The sequence below is a fragment of the Arvicola amphibius genome, chromosome 2 (genome assembly GCF_903992535.2).
Source record: "Arvicola amphibius chromosome 2, mArvAmp1.2, whole genome shotgun sequence".
In the NCBI taxonomy this organism is placed as follows: Eukaryota; Metazoa; Chordata; class Mammalia; order Rodentia; family Cricetidae; genus Arvicola; species Arvicola amphibius.
This window is the reverse complement of record NC_052048.2, coordinates 3,268,573-3,287,854: the sequence shown is the minus strand read 5'-3', so window position 1 is coordinate 3,287,854 and position 19,282 is coordinate 3,268,573. Positions and strand designations below refer to the sequence as shown.

The following is a 19,282-nucleotide window of genomic DNA, read 5'->3' as shown; positions in this document are numbered from 1 at the left end:
TTCTGATTAGTTATTATTATTTCTGGACAGGGGCTCATACAGGAGATCAGTGATTTGAGGCTGAAAGTGAGTGAAATGGATACGGAAAGACTCCAGTATGAGAAAAAACTCAAGGCGACGAAAGTAAGTTCTCTCGGTGGGGGTGGGAGGGGGGCGGACGGACAGGGACACACCATACAAGTACACGGTGTTTCCCTGAAGCCGGAGACGCTGAGCCCACACGCTAGAGTCTTAACTGGACGGGACACAGCCCGCTGTTTCTGTAGCTCACCCTCTTGACGAACTGGTGCTGTTTTCCCAGTTATTTAGCCTGTCTTTTTCTGCCTCGCTCTCTCTCCTCTCTGTCTCTCCACCAGTCATTAATGGCCAAACTCTCTAGCATGAAAATCAAGGTGGGTCAGATGCAGTATGAGAAGCAGCGGATGGAGCGGAAGTGGGAGTCCCTGAAGGTGGGAGCCCCGTGGCTGTCGCCTCTTGGCTTGTGTTGTTTTGCCGTGGTGGTGGTGCTGGTGTTTTCAGCAGCATGCGCATTCATCGTGTGTGTGTGTGTGTGTGTGTGTGTGTGCGTGTGTGTTTGTTTGCGTATGTGTGTGCGTGTGCCACCTGTTTAGTGAGAATACATACACCCTGACTAAAAGGACAAGCAGATCTCTAATGTCACGAGTGAGCAGGTAAAATATAACAGCATTAGCGTATAATAAGCTTGTTTCGTGGGCTGTCTGGCCCCTAAGCATAATAAAACAGGTGTTGGAAGTCCCCCTGGGGAAGAATTCATTTCAGTAACTGGAGCCTGCTCTCCTCTGTTAGGGTTTTCTGGAAGGTCAGTGTGTATGAGTTCCTCCTTGTGAAAGGGAAGAGAAGCCACTGCTTAGAAGTCCTGCAGGGAGAGGGGTCGGCACCTCCTGCAGGGTTGTGAAGGTTTCTGAACTTGACTCCATCCTTGCCATCAGTCAGGTGTACAGGGCCACCTTGGCCTCCTGGGTGGACTTTTCAACACTGCGTGTCCAGACAGTAGAATGAAGAGGCTGAGAGTAAATCCCACACTGATAAGCGGCGGGCATGTTGTCATTGCAGAACTGGTGTCTGCGTCTGATACAGCCTGCAAAATACGGATTTGCTATGGCTAGAACTTTCTAAAGCAAAACTGAAAATGTTAACGAATACATCAGTGGCCTCAGAAGCTTTTGCAGCCCACCATTCCAAAAGGAAGACCTCACTCCTCTTTTTCTAGATTCCCCTTTCCCATTGCTGCAGGAGTTTGTCTTTCTCAGTGACCTAGTCCACGGTTTGGTCACAGTCACCCCCCGAGTTGCCTCCCCTTGGCTACTGAAGCCCAGTGGTTACCCCAGCATCACGCGTCACCTTGAAATGCTTGAGGAAGCCAAGCAAGCCTTTTTGAATTTGTATTTTATTTTGCTTTTATGATAAGTGACTAACTTTGACCATCTCCTTTGACTAACTTGGCGAGACTTTCTGATTTAATTAAATAGGCCAACTTTAGGGAATATCTTGTCCTGATAATGCTTCCGTTTTTTCTTATACTTGCTCACAAACCTGAAACAATGACACCGTAATGATTACAAATTAGTCATATTAATAGTGCTTATCATTGCCTCTGTCTAATTTGTGTTTATGTGTAAGTTTTGCAGAGTTTTGTCTCATTCCCAGAGTCTTGAGTTGACTTTAAGGGCCAGTATGCTCTATAGATATTCCTCCCGCCGTGATCTCCTGTATTAAAATGAATCTGTAACTTTGTAGGACGAACTGACATCTTTAAAAGAGCAGCTGGAAGATAAGGATTGTGAAGTCAAGAGACTGCAGGAGAGACTGGTGTGCAAGGCCAAAGGAGAAGGGGTGGACGTCCTCGATCGAGGTGAGACTGACCGTCTAGCGCTGGATTCCTTGCTCTGTTAAGGTCCCGTGAGCTACAGGAGAGGAGCTGGCGGTGCACCACAGAAAAACAGCCCCGGTGACGTGTGGGTCCAGTGGAGGGGCACACATCTGCTGCCCCAGCTCGTGGATACTGAAGCAGAAGGATCGTAGTTGGGTACCAGGCTAGATGACACAGGGAGACCCCAATTCAGTTTTTTTAACGTTGAAATATGTATAATATCTGGAATACTAGATCAGATTTTACCTTCCCTTGGATACATGTATGCATACATAAATATGTCCACTGGCAGCCATGAGAGCAGTTTCCCGTTCATGTGGACGGCCAGACCCCAGCTGGTGGAGCTGTGTCATGCTGTATCCTATATGGAAACAAGTAGCATTTTATATCCATTTCCTTACCCACCGGAGACTCAATTTCTCAAGCCTTAGACGCGGGCTTTCCTTCCCGGGTTTCGACATCAGTAAAATCATGTTATAGGACATTCAGAAACAGACCCCAGTTTTAGGATTGGATCCGCGAATCCCGTGCTGTACCACCGAACCATAATGGTAGTCTCACGTTTAGAGTTTATGAGTAGAGTGGACACTGAGGGAGTACGTGTGGGCTAGAGGTGTCTTTGGAGAGCGCTGTCCACATAGAAATGGGGGTTGGAACCGGTCTGCACTGCCTGCTCTCTGTCACTTCAGGACCAGCTAAGTTCAGGGTCTAGAAACCTCCTGACAGTCTGCTCCTGATACCATGTCATCATTGAACTGTCTCCTGGCACGGGGACTTGAGTGCTGCGTTGGCTGCGGCACGGCGTTAGGAGGACCAGGTGTCAGACTGGCATTTGGGAAGACCTACCAGAGTGGCACTGGCCAGTCCACATCACAGTTGGCGGGCTCTGTGGACCTGACTTTCACACAGAAAGCTGAAGCTCAGAGATAGCAACTCAACAGACTGCACAGCCGTTCCTCCCAAGGCCCAGCACTGCGCACCCTGCGCGTTCTGCATGTTCTGTGTGTCTCCCGCGCTCCTGTAGGGCCTCATACCCTGGGTTCCTTTGCAGTTAGCATTCCAGCATTTAGATAAAAGGAAGCCACATGATAGGACTTTCAAGGTAGAGTTTTTGTTGCAATGTGTGCTAACTTCGAATCCGATGGGTTTTCCTGTGCAGATGAAAATATTAAAAAGAAGCTCAAGGAGAAAAGTAAGGTTTTCGGTGTCTCTCCATCAGCCTCTCGTTAGCCAGCAGCGCCACCTCGTTCTTTGCATGTTTGAATCATTTCTGTCCATAAACATCTGCAGCTGCTTCATCAACGAGCCCCCATTTCTTCACGATGTGCAGAGTAGAGGCTAGACAGACAGACCGTAAAATAAGGAGGGCAGATCACGTCATAGGTTTTCCCTGCAGCCTGTTCACTTCCCAGAGTGCAACAGGACACCTGGAGAAGTGAGCTCAGAAAGTGTGCGCTCTGTGGTATGGGTGACAGAGGTGCAGAAGACAAGACAGTGCACACAACTGGGGAGACTCAGCCCTCATCACCACAGCTGGAACTTGTGCTGAGCTTTGCTTTGTCTGTTTGGAAACTCGTTGTTTAGCTGAGGCCTGCACAGGAGCTTTGTGGAGCCTGGGCTGTCTAGTGACATGTAAAGAGAGATAAATCCTTAATTGGCCACAGAGAGTGAACTAATAGGTTAAGGGAACCTGCTTTAAAACAAACAACAAATGGAAAACAAACCACAGCCATTCCTAACTGAAAATGTATCGATACAATTTTTAAAATTACTAGAATCTCCCCTCCACCACGAGCTGGTAACTTTAGCTGAATGTTTTCCTGTTTCTGTATTCTAATTGTAGGTCCACTTTGGGGTTAAATGTTCATTTTTATGACAAGTACTTTAAGTTTTCATTTTTCAAGTAACACTTGTGTTTGGCGACCATATTTTTCAGGAAAGTCACACTCTGCACACCGTGGCTGTTGGGTCTTGCTCTCTGTTTTAGAACAGCATTAGAAATGGGGCTCGTAGGTGAAGCACGTCACTCTTCCTTCTGTGGAACTGCAGCTGGCTTCTCAGCATGACCGCTCCCGTAAACACACGCTCAGGCTCTTACCGTGGCGTCTCCAGCTTGGTCATGACCGAGCCCCATCCCTCCGCCCTGGTCGTTGTGAAATCCGTTCGTGCTCTCACTCACTGCCCACCCATGGCTAACGTTTTCAAGAACTTGGTGCTGTCATTGCTGCCGCGCCCACATTCCATCCTCAGGGTGAAAAGGGAGACTGTTCTTTCTCCAAGAGAGGGCGTCTCCCCGTCCCCGACCCACATCGCTGCCTTTCTGGGGTGACAGCTGTGGGGTGAGGTCAAAAGTGCTCCCCTTTTATCGCCCCTAAGAGAGAACCCTTGCCATGCTTACCTTGAGACGTTTCGGACAGAAGAGCCGTGACTGCCCTCACAGGTTAGCTGAAATGCCTCCTAACAATGTCGCGTCATTTTCAGACATTGAAGTACAAAGAATGAAGAAGGCGGTGGAGTCCCTGATGGCAGCCAATGAAGAGAAGGTACGGGGTGAACCAAGTGTCATGGCCCTCCTCCATCAACTGTTCGTGTGTGCGCTGCGGCACCGCTTTGACTGTCCCACACGGTTCCTTAGCCACTGCAGCTGGACAGGACACACTTACGATTCCACTGACGTTAAGGGACCTTCCTTGTCTCCCCCGCCCACGCACACTGTCTCAGTGATGTCACCTGTGTCTGTGTGTACAGAGCAGAGAGGCCAGCAGCCTGGGCTCCACGGAGATCCTGACGCCCTCCTTCCCATTTGGATTTAGAAACTATCGAGACCGTCAGAGTTCTCTCTTCAGATGAGAGGAGTATGTTCTGGAAATTCTGTGACCTCTGAAGGGTAGAGCTCCAACTTCACCAAGGCCCACACAACCCTGGAGAAAGTGGGGTTACTGTCCTCTCATTCCTCACCTCTCACCCCAGGAACTGTCTTGCTCTCCTGAGAGGTGAACTAACGGGACACGGGCCAGGCCTCTGGAGCATTCTTGGTCCCTGCCTTTGTCACTAAGGCTCTTTGCTGTGGTCTGTTTGCCTCACACAAATTTGACTTGTGGTGTCTTCCTCAACACAGACCTGACCTGGCAGATCTTGGCTGCTTAGCAACCATTGGATTCAGCTTATAACATTAGGACCACTCTCTCCTGGTCCCTTAGTGAGTGGAACAAAGGGACATTTTTCAGAAAGGGCTAATTCCAAGGAGTATAGAACTACAAAATGCCCAAGAGATGGTTCTTCTTTCTCATCACAACTTTCTCCAATCCTGTTACTCCTTCATGTCTTTGCTGCTTCCTCTCACTTTCGTTCTGTCTCTCTCTGTCTCTCTCTGTCTCTCTCTCTCTCTCTCTCTCTCTCTCTGTGTGTGTGTGTGTGTTTATGTGTGTGCACACACATGCACATATGAAAGCCAAAAGTTGAGGTCACGCTGACTCAAGTGTCTTCTTATTCACTCTCCATCTTATTGTTTGAGACAGTCGGAGATCCTGTAGCTTGCTGGCTGAGCTAGACTGGCTGGCCAGCAGGCTCTGGGAACCCAGTTCTGTCTTTCTTCCCCACCCTCTGAATTGCTGGGGTAACAGTTGCCATACCTGGCTTTACATGGATGCTGGGGATCTGCACTCTGGAATTTTATCCACTGGGATCAAGCACAAGCCATTGGGCCCCGTGTTGGGTCTTCCCACACTGAGCCATCTCCCTGGCCCTTGGTTTTGTTGTTGTTGTTAAATGCTGCTACATCAGTTTTGTTTTTGAAGATGGCATGTTGGATCTGTAAAATCAGAGGTGCTGTTTCAATGTCTTTGATGCACATAGGAAAAATACAGATATTGCCACTTTTACTAAAGCTTGGGAAATGTTCAGATAGTGTAAACAGTTCACAGTGCTTACCTTTACTGTTTGAAATGGAGGTGGTGGTGATGGCTTACGTTCTTCGCAGGATCGGAGAATAGAAGATCTTCGGCAGTGCCTGAACAGGTACAAGAAAATGCAGGACCCCGCAGTTCTGGCCCAAGGTAATAAAGGAAAAAGCATCTCTGGAAACCTTCATACTCCACTTAAACTTAACCAGCCTTGAGCTTACATAGTTGGGCTCGGTTTCTTACATAGTTCACATGCATTTTCCCAGATTGGGTGGCCCATCTGTCTATGGACAGTAGTGCTGGGAAACACTCTGGCTGATGAGTATTTTTAGGTCCGTGTGTCCATGAGAGTATCTCTATCAAAGCATTCTACAGCAAGATCTGTAGCTTACACAAAGAGCCTTGGGTTATATCTGGAAAGTTCTGAGGGGGGAGAGGGTGTGGTTATGACGTGAGAGGGATCTCAGTAGGGCTGGGTTGGACATCCATTCTTAAACAAGTGCAGAGAATCCAGCGAGGGTTTGTTTTGTTTTGTTTATCCAAGAGCTTGAACCTAGGGCCTAGCACATGCTAGGCAAGTGTTTTACCACTGAGCTACACTCCCAGCCTAGGACAAAGGGCTGAATAAAAAGTTTGCAATGTGACCTTCGCCAGAAAAGGGTTAAGAGGAATGCCACTATCGCAAGCGGGAAGTCAATCAAAAGACGCTTGCAGTTATTCTAACTGCAGAGACCTAGTGGATCTGAATCGACTGGATCCATTGAGGTTGTGATATGCTGAGTTAGGTGATGGACATTCAGCTAAGGAAAATAAGACACTTGTGGTTAAAGGCACCAGGGAAGTGATGGTGCTGTTTACCCAGGCCAAGGAATGCAAGTTCCTCTTTGAACACAGGAAGTTCTGTTGCCTTACCTGCAGAGGGCCGTTCTCAAACGTGCGAAGACTGAGGGTCATTTGACACAAACAGAATGTTAGAGTGTTTGTTTACTGTGAACATGTGGGCAGTTGTCACCCTCAAGAGGGTAAGCACTGAGAACATATCTCTTGAGAGATACTTTAGGTAGGGTTTCTTTTGCTCTGCCAAACACCATGACCGAAAGCAGGTCCTCCGGTACAGCAGCAAGTCCCAGCTCCCATTCAACTGTATCACTAGCCCCTCCCAGAGACAGGGTTTCCTGCTGACACCGGAGTTCATGGACTGACTCCTACCTCTAAGGCTGCAGACCACCACGCCTGGTTTGTAAAGACCTATTTTATTTTTATTTATGTGTATGTGTGTGGATGATGTACACCACATCTGTCTCTAAGGCTGCAGACCACCACACCTGACTTTTAAAGACCTATTTTATATTTATTTATGTGTATGTGTGTGAGTATATTCATGCCACCTGTGTGCCAGTGCCTGGGGAGGTCGGAAGAGGGCATCAGATCCCTGGAGCTGGAGTTACAGGCAGTTGTAAGCTGCTGGTGTAGGGTCTGGAAACCAAATCCTAGTCTTCATGATCACCATGCGATCTTGACCTCTGGGCCACCTCTCCAGGCCAAGCGTGGCGTTTATGTGGGCGCTGGCGATCTGAACTCGGGTCCTCATGCTTCCGTGGCAGGCAGTTGACTGGCTGAGCCTTTCCAGACCCATGTAGTAGTTTGAAATCAGATAATAGCAGGATAGGTTTCCACAGGTCATAAAGATCATTCCCTGGTATGGTGAAGGAGGTACATAAAAAGTGATTCCTCGCGAAGACATATTTATCTAGTTACTCCTCACAAAACTCTAAACAGCATTTAAAATCTAGTAAAGTTAAGGTAAAATTATAGTAAAACCTCAATTTAAAAGTTTTGGTGGGGCTGGAAAGATTGCTCGGTGATTAAGAGCATTTGCTGCTCTTGCAGAGGAGTGGAGTTTGGCTCTCAGCATCCACTCTGGCAGCCCATAGCCACCTCCAGCTCCAGTCCCAAGGCACCCAACACCCTCTTCTGGCCTCTGCGGACACATGCACACACATGGCATACATACACGCATACTCATAAATAAAGATAAAATAAATCTTAGTTGGGCATGCCTGTAATCTAAGCACTTGAGAGGCTGAATCAAGGTGACCTTGTCCTTGATGCTACCCTGGACTATGTTATACCAAAACAATTTCCTAAAGAAAAATAAGAAAAGAGAAGTTACAGAGTTTGCCATTTGGCATTAGAAGTTAGAGCTTTTAATATCATGCTGTTTTTTTTTTTTTTTTTTTTTAAGAAAGTGACCATCTACCACTGTGTTGTGCAATTAGTTAATCCTTTACATCTTGACTGGTGGTAAAATTTTTCAAACTTAGTTCTTTGATGGATATGTGGTTTCTTTCTTCTGTTAGGCTCTTCCTACTTTAGAATGGCATAAAAGGAGCCCTTTGAAGGATCAGCTGTCATTTTTCTTTTTCTTCTGTCCTTTCTCTTTTTCGTGTATTTTCTAGATCACAGCAGTGACGAGAAGGAATGTGTTTAAATGGTGGCTCTGTTGTGGCCCAGAATCAGATGGTCATGCTGGGGTAGAAAGGAGTGTGGGTGGGTGGGTAGGTACACAGAGTAGACAGGTAAGGAGATAGAAGGTAGGTAGGTAGGTGGGTAGGTACACACATCTATTGATCTATCTGACATTTTTTGAGGTAGGGTCTCTTGTAGCTCATACAGGCCTTGAACTTGTTATGTATCCAAAGAATGATCTTCAATTTTTAGTTCTTCTGCTCCCACCTCTTGAATGCCAGGATTAAAGGTACAAAACCAAAACAGGCTAAACTAATGTTTAAAAAGCCTGGAAATCTTAAAAGAAAATTATAGTGGGTTTTTGAAATAAATTTAGGGGTTTTTAAACATCTTTTGTGTCAATATTGTATCAAACCTGACTCCTTTTGTTAATATCATTGCTGGGGACTCAGTGTGGCCTGGGCACAGCCTTAGCTGCTTATGGTTTAAGGTGCTGTATCCTAGGGTCTGTGATGCTGATCTTCACACGATGCCAGGAGCCATGACTCTCTGTTTACGGTTTGGACTGAGACAGTAGGTCAGCAGCACAGCGCGTGTTCAAGAGAAAGACGGAGAAGGAATGCGTAATCACAGTTCTTCCTCCAACAGTGGGCTTGAGCGTCTCTGCTTCGTCTTTTCCAGGCCAGGACGGTGAGTGTGACGGTCTGTTCCACTCCAGCTCCATCTCCACCCTGTTGGATGCCCAGGCCTTCAGTGACTTGGAGAGGAGCACCTCTTCCACGCCAGGGATGGGGTCTCCCAGCAGGGACCCGTTCAACACGAGCGCTCCAGAAGAGGTACCTTGGGATTCTGACTGTGTGTGTCGAGGGGGCTGTGTCTTTACTGCTTCCCTGTTGCGCGCTTCCCCGGCGACAGTTTCGTTACCTCGAATGTTGTCTCAGCTTGGTAAAGTGCCACTGTGGTCCAAAGCCACCTTCATTCCTGCTGTGCTTGCCCATTTGAGCCTGATTTGCTGCATGACTCCAACAATCAGAATCTGCTCAGAGCCCTCCACACCACTACCTTAGAGACTTGTCTGAGCATCCCTTACTGCCCCTCAGGGCCACTGGACATGCTGCTCCTCCATAGAGTCTGAGAGGCCGGCGCCTGTCCCAGAATTCCCCAGCGCAGTGACCTTTGCCCTAAGGTCATGGCACACTCTGGGACCGTCTCATTTACCTCGAGCATGCCACGGTTCCGTCCGTTCACCAGCTCCCCTCTCTTGCTTCCTCCTCTCGTACCTGTTGTTGACGATCGCATAATGAAAAGACAGTCTTCAGCGGTGGATCTCTTTTCCTAGTCACACATACATGCACACGCACACATACACACATGCACACGCGCACACACACATGCACACGCGCACACACACATGCACACGCGCACAAACACATGCACACGCGCACACACACACATGCGCACGCGCACATACACACATGCGCACGCGCACATACACACATGTGCACGCACACATACACACATGCACACATGCACATGTGCACGTAGTGTTCTTCAGCGGTGGATCTCTTTTCCTAGTCACACATGCACACGCACACATACACACATGCACACACACACACACACAGTGTTCTTCAGCAGTGGATCTCTTTTCCTAGTCACACACACACACACACACACACGTAGTGTTCTTCAGCGGTGGATCTCTTTTCCTAGTCACACACACACACACACACACACAGTGTTCTTCAGCGGTGGATCTCTTTTCCTAGTCACACACACACACACACACACACACACACATGCACACACACACACTGCAGCTCTGGGCCTGGAGCCTGAGGCCGTGTGCGTGCTTGACCAGTGCTCTGCGCTGAGTTCTACACCACTGGTCCTGAGAAAGTAAAAACTGAATTGAGTGAAAGTTAATTCAAAGAGAAAACAGCTAACGTTGGACACGCAAATGTTAGCGAGTACCTAAACAGTTCATCAGTCAAGATTTTAGCTATAAAATAAGATACAGGAAGAAGCTCCCTGCTTGTTAAGTGTGTTTATATTTAGAGGGGATAAAAAAAACCTCTCTGTATTATTCTGAAACAGGTTCACTTGGCCACCCAGGCCAGCAATAGTAATCCTCCTGCCTCAGCTTTCCAAAAACCAAAAAACCCTTGCTAGGCAGTAATGTGCTGCATTTACTGAGGGATTGCTTGTATGTGTAGCATATGCCAGATTATTCTACAAATTATTTGCTGCATAAGCCTCAGCTTAAAGGTTTGCTTCTGTTTATTTTGTATGTGTGAGTGTTTTGCTCGAATATACATGTACGCACACTGCATGCATACAGTCTCCAGAGTGGTCAGAAGAGGGCACCAGATCCCCTGGAGTTAGCAGGCATGTGCCCTGCCGTCCTGGGAGTTGGACTGGGTTCCCTGGAAGAGCAGCCAATGCTAGTGAGCCCTCTCTCCATTCTCACGAATCCCAGTCTAAGGATGCTTCGTTTGTTTTAGACGATTGCTCCAACCTGAACAAAAGGGATGCGGTGAGAATCCACAGAGTTCAACCTTGTTTTTCAAAGAAAAGCCAGGAGGGAAAATTTAAGTTGGAACTGAAACCTTAAAGTTTGAACAAGAAATCAAGGCAAGAGGCCAGTGTGTTCGTGTATTTTCCCACGGTCAGGAGTCCAGGGCAATGGATGAGTGCGAAAGAGATTACCCAGCATTGACTGTAAAGATCGAGACCAAAACCAAACCGGGAAAATAGAACAAAATAGAAAATAGAAAAGAGCCCTACGTTACAGTAATCTGGCTTAGCATTTTACGAGCTTTCACGATGCTGTCACTCAGTACTAGACATTGCTTCTTCATGACGCCGAGAGCTTTGCTGGTTAAGCACACCCATTAAGTCCATCTTACCTCCCCTGGGTTTTCAATTCTGGGGCTCAGAGGCAGGCACGGCTGCCTGTTGGAGTATATGACTCAGGTGAAACTGTTGCTGAGTGGTTGGTGTAGATGTTTGTCCAGCATGTGTCTTACTTGGTGTTGGTGTAGATGTTGTGTCCGCCGTGTGTCTTACCTGGTGTTGGTGTAGATGTTGTGTCCACCGGGTGTCTTACCTGGCGCCCTGAGGACTAAGCAGCCAGGCCAGTGCCGGCGTGCATGATGCACACCTGTAATTTAGGAGGCTGAGCTCATAGCCAGGCTAGGCTGTGCAGAAGACCCTGATCAGAAAGAGAGTGAGAAGAGGTCATGAATTGGAGAGGGAGAGGGAGGGAGGGGGAGAGAGAGAGAGAGAGAGAGAGAGAGAGAGAGAGAGAGAGAGAGAGAGAGAGAGAGAGAGAGAGAGAGAGAGAGAATGGGAATAAAGGAAAGTACATGGAGGTTGCTAGGAAGGGGGAAATATTATGTGTGATTATATTTTAATTTTAAAAAGTTATTAAAGAGAGAGGAAAGAAATTAAGAACTCTGCTGGTAATATAGCTCAGTAGAGAAACACTGGGCATGTTAGGCCAGCACTGCAAACAGTTAAAGGAGACCACAGATTGGCTGACTCCTTGTGAGCTCTTGATGCCCACCGTGCTCTGATCTCCAGCTCTCGGACTTTACCAAAGTCTCCAGCCCTGGGACCCAGAGGTGTTTGAGAAAATGGGCTCCACATTTTATTATTAGCACAGTGTTGATGTTACTGCATTTGAATTGGTAACCACAGGAGTATATTCCAGCTGATTTCAATGCATTTTGATACTTGAGCTTAGTCAGCTTGTTCACATAGAAAAGAGTAATTAACCAGTACGATGAATGTTATGTGTTAGGCTGCTAGCAGAAATAAATATGGAAGTAGTGTTTTGTTTATGGTGTGCTCCTGCTGAGAAGAGTCAGCGCCTTGGGGCTGGCTTTCCTGGGCTTTCACTGCCATCAGAACTTGGGGCTTTTTGTGTTTTAAGGTAATTCTTACTCAGGATATTCACTGCCATGAAACCAAATGAAACCCCTTTCTCCACAGTGTTTCTTTCCTCAGGGACCCTGATTTGTACCCATGTCTGTATTCTGAAACAATCATGACTACAAGGCTGGAGTTGTGAGCACGGGTGTATACGGTTTGGACAGACCGGCTCTGTGACGTTTCATTACTCCGTGGCTTGTGTTGTCCTCGTTTTTGGCTGATTTTCTTTTTACTTACAATCTTTCAGTTTCACACCAGCGTCTTGCAAGCCTCCATCCCTCCACTGTTGCCACCATCCATGGGTGTGGAGACCTCTGAAAAGTCCAAGTTGCCCGCGAAGCCTGAGACTTCCCTCGAAGAGAAGTATGCTCTGTGTGATATGACTCTGTGATACAATGTTCAGACGTCAGAGCGCCCCGCACTTATCTCAGGCTCTGTTTTCATCGTCGGTTTTGTAATGTTGAAATACAACGCATGAGGCCGGAGCGGGCGGGAGAGGGCGGGAGCGAGGAGCTCGGGCTTTGCTTTCCAGGTCATCAGTGACTGCCGGAAGGCAGAGCAGGTGCCATTGGTGCCGTGAGGCTGTTTGAAGCGCGGCTGTGACGCCGGCACAACAGACTCAGTCATGTCTCAGGAGACAAATAGATATTTTGCCAGAAAATTCTCAAACGAGTTGCCTAAATTTGACTTAGGCTTAAGAAAATGTTTAAAAATAGCTTTTCTTTTGCACTTTTATTTATTTATTTTCTTACATCTCTGTTCACTTAGAAGAGGTCCATACAGGTCCCACCTGTGATGGCATGACTTGTGATTTTTCTTTGACTTTACAGTTTGGCTGTGTTTTATTTTTGCTACAGTTTTTGATAGGTAGGAGGTAATCAGCACACCCTTCTAAAGTAGACGTTGTGGGAGAGTGGGGCCCTGTCAGTATGACCGAGGTAGGAGAGGCTACACTGTGTTTTTGGTAACTTAAACAAAAGGCACTTTTGACCTAACAGTGAGCTCAGCCTCCGATGGGCCCTTAGTGACTTTCACCATTGTGAGCCCGGGGCTGTACGTGTGGTTTTCGATTCATGACATTAACAATTACCTTTTTAAAAAATGTATTGTAGTGATGGAAAGACAATCCTGGGTGCAGCCGCGGAAGCCCCGCCATGCGACGGCCTTTCGTAAGTTGTGTGTGTGTTGTTGAGTGTGAAGTATGACCAAGACTCACGTAACCATCGCTAACAGTGACCCACCGAGGCTGTCTCACTCACTCATGAGTCCAAGTCTGCGTGTGTCGTGAGAGGCGGGGCTGGAGAGCTGGTGCTGCAGAGACAGGCCCCTTTCCCCGGCATCTCCTGCCCGGCCTTTGCAGAGCTTTCGTCTCCCCTCATCAGTTTTCATTTGAGGGTCAGAACTTTTCGTTTATTTTTGTGCTGATTTGTATTTTTTCTACTCCTAATAGAAAAGACTCCCAGAGAATGTGACAGCTGGCGGAGCTGCTGTCTGCACTCCGAGTTTCATAAACTGGCCCGCTGTGCGTGTTTATCCGAGTGAAAGCCTGGGTCAGATTAGGAAAGCCTATTTTCAGGGCAGAGCTCGAAAGAGCTGTTTCTATTTCTCTGTTATCTTTCACGTGCTTTGGCGGCCAGCACTCCTGACAACTTACGTAAAAGCAGAAATGCCTTTTAAAAGTTAGGCCGCTCAGTTGTTCCTGTTTCTTGGAGTAAACACATTCCTTCTTCAGTCTCTTTCTCTGCTCTGCCTTCCTTTTTTATCTCGTGTTGCTCGGGATCAGGCCTCGGGCCTCTCGCGTGCCCAGCACACACTGACACTGACGTACACCCCCAGTCCCTCATCTTTTGGAACTGGCTCCATATTTGTGCATTTAGGTTTGAGTCATGCCACCTCTGGCTGTGTGTAACTGGGCACTGATTATGTAAAGGAGGAAGTCTCTGACTTACTCTGCTAGCAAATGCATTACTATAGGCAATAACAAGAATTCCCCTATGCAGCAGTTCTCCACCTGTGGGTCAGAGGTTACCTAAGACTACCGGAAAATACAAATATTTACATTACAATTCATAACAGTAACAAAATTACAGTTATGAAGTAGCAACAAAAATCATTTTATGGTTGGGGACACCACAGCCTGAGGAACTGTATGAAGGGGTTGCAGCTATAGGAAGGTTGAGAACCTGGGGGCATTTTCCTTCCTTTATTCCCCTGCTTCTCCCTTCCCCTCTCGTCTTCTCTTTATTTTTCCTTCCATCCTTCTTTATTCTCATTCTTGGAGACAGGCTCTGTCTTGATAGCCCAGGCTGTTTCACACATCCACCAATCCTGCCCCAGCCTCTTGAGGACTGGAATTACGGGTGTGCCCCGCAAAACCTGGCTTAGCAAGCTTTCCAGACTCGGGAATGTTATTCCTTCGTTCTTCAAGTGGAAGGATTAGCCCTAACAGTGCGCAGGCTTCTGAGAAGTTCCTGGTGTGAAGGCGTAAGTGCCACCCGTCCGTGGAAAACACTGACACTGCCAGGACCGACTTGAGTGGTTTTGCAGCTCCCGGGACATGTGTGGCACAGGCTGTGTGGCTGGCAGGACCGTTAACCACCCTGCTTTTAGAGGAAAAGTGCTGCAATTGACTTAAGTACATAAGTGTTTGCTTGGATCCAGATTCTCTTTTATTACCCAGATTCAACTCCCAGACAGTTTTTAGTTTCTTCTAAGATGATCTGCTTAGACACAGGCACCAGAGTCAACTTACTATTAATTCTAATTATTGTTGTTTCTGTTGTTAGAACTTCAAGTCTGCAAAAATCCAGCAGCCTGGGAAACCTGAAGAAAGAGACGTCAGATGTCTTGGTGAGTTTTCTTTTTCTTTTCTTTTCTTTTTCCTTTTCTTTTTATTCCTGCCTCCTTTCCCTTGTTAACCTGAGAAGAAAATACTGAGGGATGGATCTTTATGTGTGCCTGGGAAAATTTCATTTTATGAAGAGCTCTTGTTTTCTCTGATGGGAAGTTACTGCCATGGTACAGTTGATGACAGACTTCAAGGATGAAGCCTGAAAGCACATAAATGAAAGGTTGAGAAAATAAAACATTGTAGGAAATAAATACAACTAAGATTTTGTGGTTTCCTATTTATGGAAGTGTAATAACAACTGAATGGATAAAGGATTTTACAGTGGCCTTCTTAAATGTCATTGTTTTTGAACAGGAAAAGGAGTCTATCCAGAAGCCTTCAGAGGTAACTTTTATATCTGAGTTCAAGTATAAAAAAAAAAAAATCTATTAAACTTTATGGCATGTTAAGTTAAATGTCCCTACTCCAGGAGACCGAGTCTGTTAGCGTCTCCAGAGCATCATGCTAGGTGCAGAACGCCAGCGAGGGAGGTCATGTGCGTACATGTGCCGGGTTTCTGTGAAGTGTGCAGCAGCGCGTGTGTGTCTGCAGAGAAGGCTGCAGAGCGAGCCCTGGCTGTAATGGGGAAAAGGGGGTAGAATAAGGAGAAGCGGAGGGCCGTTGGCTTGAGGGTGACGGCAGTGTTTTAGAACTAGATGGGGTGTGGTTATGATTCAGAGAAGCGCTAAATGCCACAGAGTTATTTACTTTTAAAAGTTAATTTTAGCCAGATGGTGGCACACGCCTTTAATCCCCAGCATTTAGGAGGCAGAGGCAGGAGGACCTCTGAGTTTGAGGCAGCCTGGTCTACAGAGCAAGTTTCCAGGACAGCCAGGGCCACACAGAAACCCTGTCATCATAAGCAAATGATAACAACAATAACAAGTTAATTTTGAAGGCTGGAGAGATGCTCAGTGGTTGAGAGCACTGGATGCATCTGCAGAGTTCCTGAGTTCAGTTCACGGTACCCACATGGCTGTTTACAACCTGCCTGCTTATAACTGTAGTCCCATGGGATTCAGCGCCCTCTCTTATAAATTAATTTTGAGCTAGGTGTTCTGCACACACTTATACTCCGAGCACCTTGGAAGCAGAGGCAGGTGGATCTGTGTGAGTCTGAGGCCAGCCTGGTCTACAGAGTGAGACCCCATCTGAAGAAAAGTTATTCTTAGGGACTGGAGAGATGGCTCAGTGGTGAATGCGTGTGTACTCCCCTGCAAGCGTGAGGATCCCAGCAACTACATACAAAGCTGGGCATGGAAGCACATGCCTGTCTTCCCAGTGCTGCGAGAATCTGGGGACAGGAGACTCCCCGGGACTTGCCACCTTGTCTGGTCAGCCAGTGAGCTCCAGGTTCAGTGAGAGACTGTGTCTCAGAACATACGGTGACGAGAAATAGAAGACACCCAGCCTGGACTCTCCATATGTACACATGAACACGTGTACCTGACATACACACATCATCCTTCACATATGGACGTGTAACGCCTGCATATAGAGCAAGCGCAGGCCAGTATGCTGTGGTCTCAGACTAGTCCCCAGGCAGCCCTGACCAGGGTTAAGTATTGCTTAGACATAAAACGAACATTTCAGTAAAAAAAAAAAAAAGAGAGAGAGAGAAAGAGAAAGTTAATTTGGGGGAGCTGAGATGGCTTCAGAGGTGAAGCCCCATGGCCTAGGTTAATCCCCAGGGTGTTCATGGTGGAAGGCAAGAATAACTCCCACAAGTTGTGTGTTGACCTTTACGTGTGTTGTGGCACGTGTCCCCACACATGCACAAAGGCATGCATACACATAAGTAAATAAATGAATATTTTAAGAGTTCATCTCTATCTGTTATTAGAAAACCAACCTGTGATCTTAGAGTCATGTGCTTTGATCGTCTTTGTGACCAGCTGCCTTCCCCAGGCTCTGCCAAAAGCCCCCCCCGTTTGTTTTATATAGCCCTTGCCCATGGGGGCAAGCTTGGCGTTCTACACAGGCTGCCAGCGTGTGTTCCAGGGCTCCCCTGGGTTCTCATCATGAGCCATATCAAGGATCGCAGCCGGGTGCAAGACCAGTTCCCGTCCTGGCTGTCAGCTCCGAGTGCCTGAGTCCTTAGAGCTGGGGCTGGAAAGCGCTCAGTGGAGACAGCTGTCCCTCAGGTCCTCTTCAGCCCCTTGTTCAGTACATGTCCAATACATGATCAATACATGATTAATAATACATGATCAATACATGGTCAGAGGACGTGTCAGTGTTGCGGTGTCGATAGTGACTGTATTGTGCACATGGGTGTCCAGCTAATGTAGTCAGCCATCCCTTTGACCCTTTCACCCACTCTGCAAAAGAATAGCAGAAAGCAGGAGGTGTTAGAGAAGAAATCCAACCAGAAGCCTCTCTCAAGCGGTACCAGAGCAGAGAGACATTCCTCATGAGCTTAGTGGCTGCCCCGCAGTCGGAAAGCTCGAACAAACGGTTGCTGGGTGTACCTTCACCTTCTTAGTCTTGGAGAGGAATGTGAGATTACTGGAAGGACCTTCATGTTGTGTTTTAAAGCGTGTGCACTGCCTGCTTTGTAGACTTGCCTTGGCGCCCATTGCTGCGCTGGTGATTTAAGGACTCATTTATAGCTCTGCATCATAACTAGAAAAACAAGAAACCCACTGTCTTGGGTTTGGAGGGTCTTCACTCCATGTCTTGGAGGCAGATACAACTTAATTGTTTTCAAAGCTGCCTTAAATATTTAAAGTGACGAATGTATGGCTTGTAGGCGGAGTTAGCCGTGTTCGTTGTGTTGCTGTTTACTGCGTAGGCTTCGTTAACATGTCACTGGCATTGGCCTTAGTGTGATAATGCAGTATCTGTCCAGGGATGTGACATTAGTTAGAGTCCAGCCCCCTGTCCTCAAGATTTGCACCCTAACCCTCAGCTCCCTCCTCATCACCCCTTAGGATAAAGCTCCAGCTGACAGCCGCACATCCGGGACCCTGCCCCCCAAGGCTCCGGGACATGACGCCTCCGTGGATGACAACCCCTTTGGCACTCGAAAAGCCAGGTCCTCCTTTGGCAGAGGCTTTTTTAAAATCAAAAGTAACAAGAGGACAGCAAGTGCACCAAACCTTGGTATGTGTGGCACGGGTAACCCAGGTCCTGACCCCCCAGATGGAGGGAAAGGCTTGTCCCACCCACCCTTTGTTCCTCTGTGGGCACATTTCTCTTTCTCAGAAGTGAAGGTGAATGCCTTGGAGGGGGGATGTTGGCAAAAGCGCTTTCGTGGATTTAATTTGCAGTGTGACGATAAGTCAGCTCTTACCCCACTCTGTCCCGTGACATAAACAGCAGAATGAACCGTCCTAACCCTGTGGTGGTCTGTGACTTTGGACAGTCTCCCCTCTGGTGGTGGGATGGATGAGTGCCCAGGGCCGGACTTGTGCGGTTTTTATAGCCTTAGTGCGTGCGCACGTTCCTCCTTCGGGCGTTGCCTTGGAGGGCGGAGTCTGATCTGTTCCATTTTTGTCACCCTTGTGTTCTCTCCATTGGCTGCGTGTGTTGTGTGCGTTGTTGGGATACCTGAAGACCGTAAACGAAGTGCCAGTGCACCCACCTTAGGTACCGTACCCCTGCATGCCAGCCTTCACCGTGCTACACCCACTCTTGGCCTCTGCGGTCTCACCCAAGCAAGCTGGCCGCAATCAGAAAATGTAGTCTCTTCCAGAATGTTCCTTCATCTTTGGCTAAAGCAGACTCCGTAGCACCTTGGCTTCTGAGCCTACATGCTGTTCTAACCAGTGCTCTTGACACCGTCGGGGCAGCTCTGAGAGCCCAGAAATGCCCAGCAGCCTGCACAGTGCAGGCCTGGAGTGAACCGGCATCATAAACCCCAGCTCCCCTCACCCGTGACTGAACCGTCACCCGCCAACTCTCATTCCTCCTCCATGTGTCCATTTTCCCAGCATCCCCCCAAAACTGTCTGTTGCCAGGCAGGATCTGACTTGCTGCTCTTGGAGCAACATTCTAGACATTGTATTGCTTTGACCGTGGGGAGATTTAGTGACTTCCCATGGTATCGGAGGAGTCTCCATGAGAGTGCTTTTAAAAGACATTCGTTCTGTCTCCCCATGGGGAGTAGTGGGAAGAAAGCCCCCCCCCAATAAATAAATAAATAAATAAAGTATGATGTGTTTTAAGTGAGTTGGACTAGGAACATTTTCA

General features: G+C 47.6%; 1 protein-coding gene across 10 annotated transcripts in view; it reads left to right on the top strand.

Moving 5' to 3' along the window:
- Positions 1-19,282, top strand: part of Ppfibp1 (PPFIA binding protein 1) — a 143,425-nt gene that overhangs the window by 110,228 nt on the left and 13,915 nt on the right. For 4 of the 10 annotated variants that reach the window (XM_038317956.2, XM_038317959.1, XM_038317957.2 and 1 more), the window contains 12 exons: positions 31-123; positions 1,759-1,873; positions 3,051-3,083; positions 4,373-4,434; positions 5,871-5,946; positions 8,944-9,098; positions 12,446-12,561; positions 13,311-13,367; positions 14,985-15,048; positions 15,404-15,433; positions 18,022-18,193; positions 18,647-18,679. In XM_038317956.2, coding sequence (XP_038173884.1) covers positions 31-123; positions 1,759-1,873; positions 3,051-3,083; positions 4,373-4,434; positions 5,871-5,946; positions 8,944-9,098; positions 12,446-12,561; positions 13,311-13,367; positions 14,985-15,048; positions 15,404-15,433; positions 18,022-18,193; positions 18,647-18,679 — 1,006 coding nt within the window. The remainder of the gene's footprint in view (positions 1-30; positions 124-1,758; positions 1,874-3,050; positions 3,084-4,372; positions 4,435-5,870; positions 5,947-8,943; positions 9,099-12,445; positions 12,562-13,310; positions 13,368-14,984; positions 15,049-15,403; positions 15,434-18,021; positions 18,194-18,646; positions 18,680-19,282) is intronic. The other 6 variants (XM_038317960.1, XM_038317961.2, XM_038317962.2 and 3 more) reach the window with 6 other exon arrangements.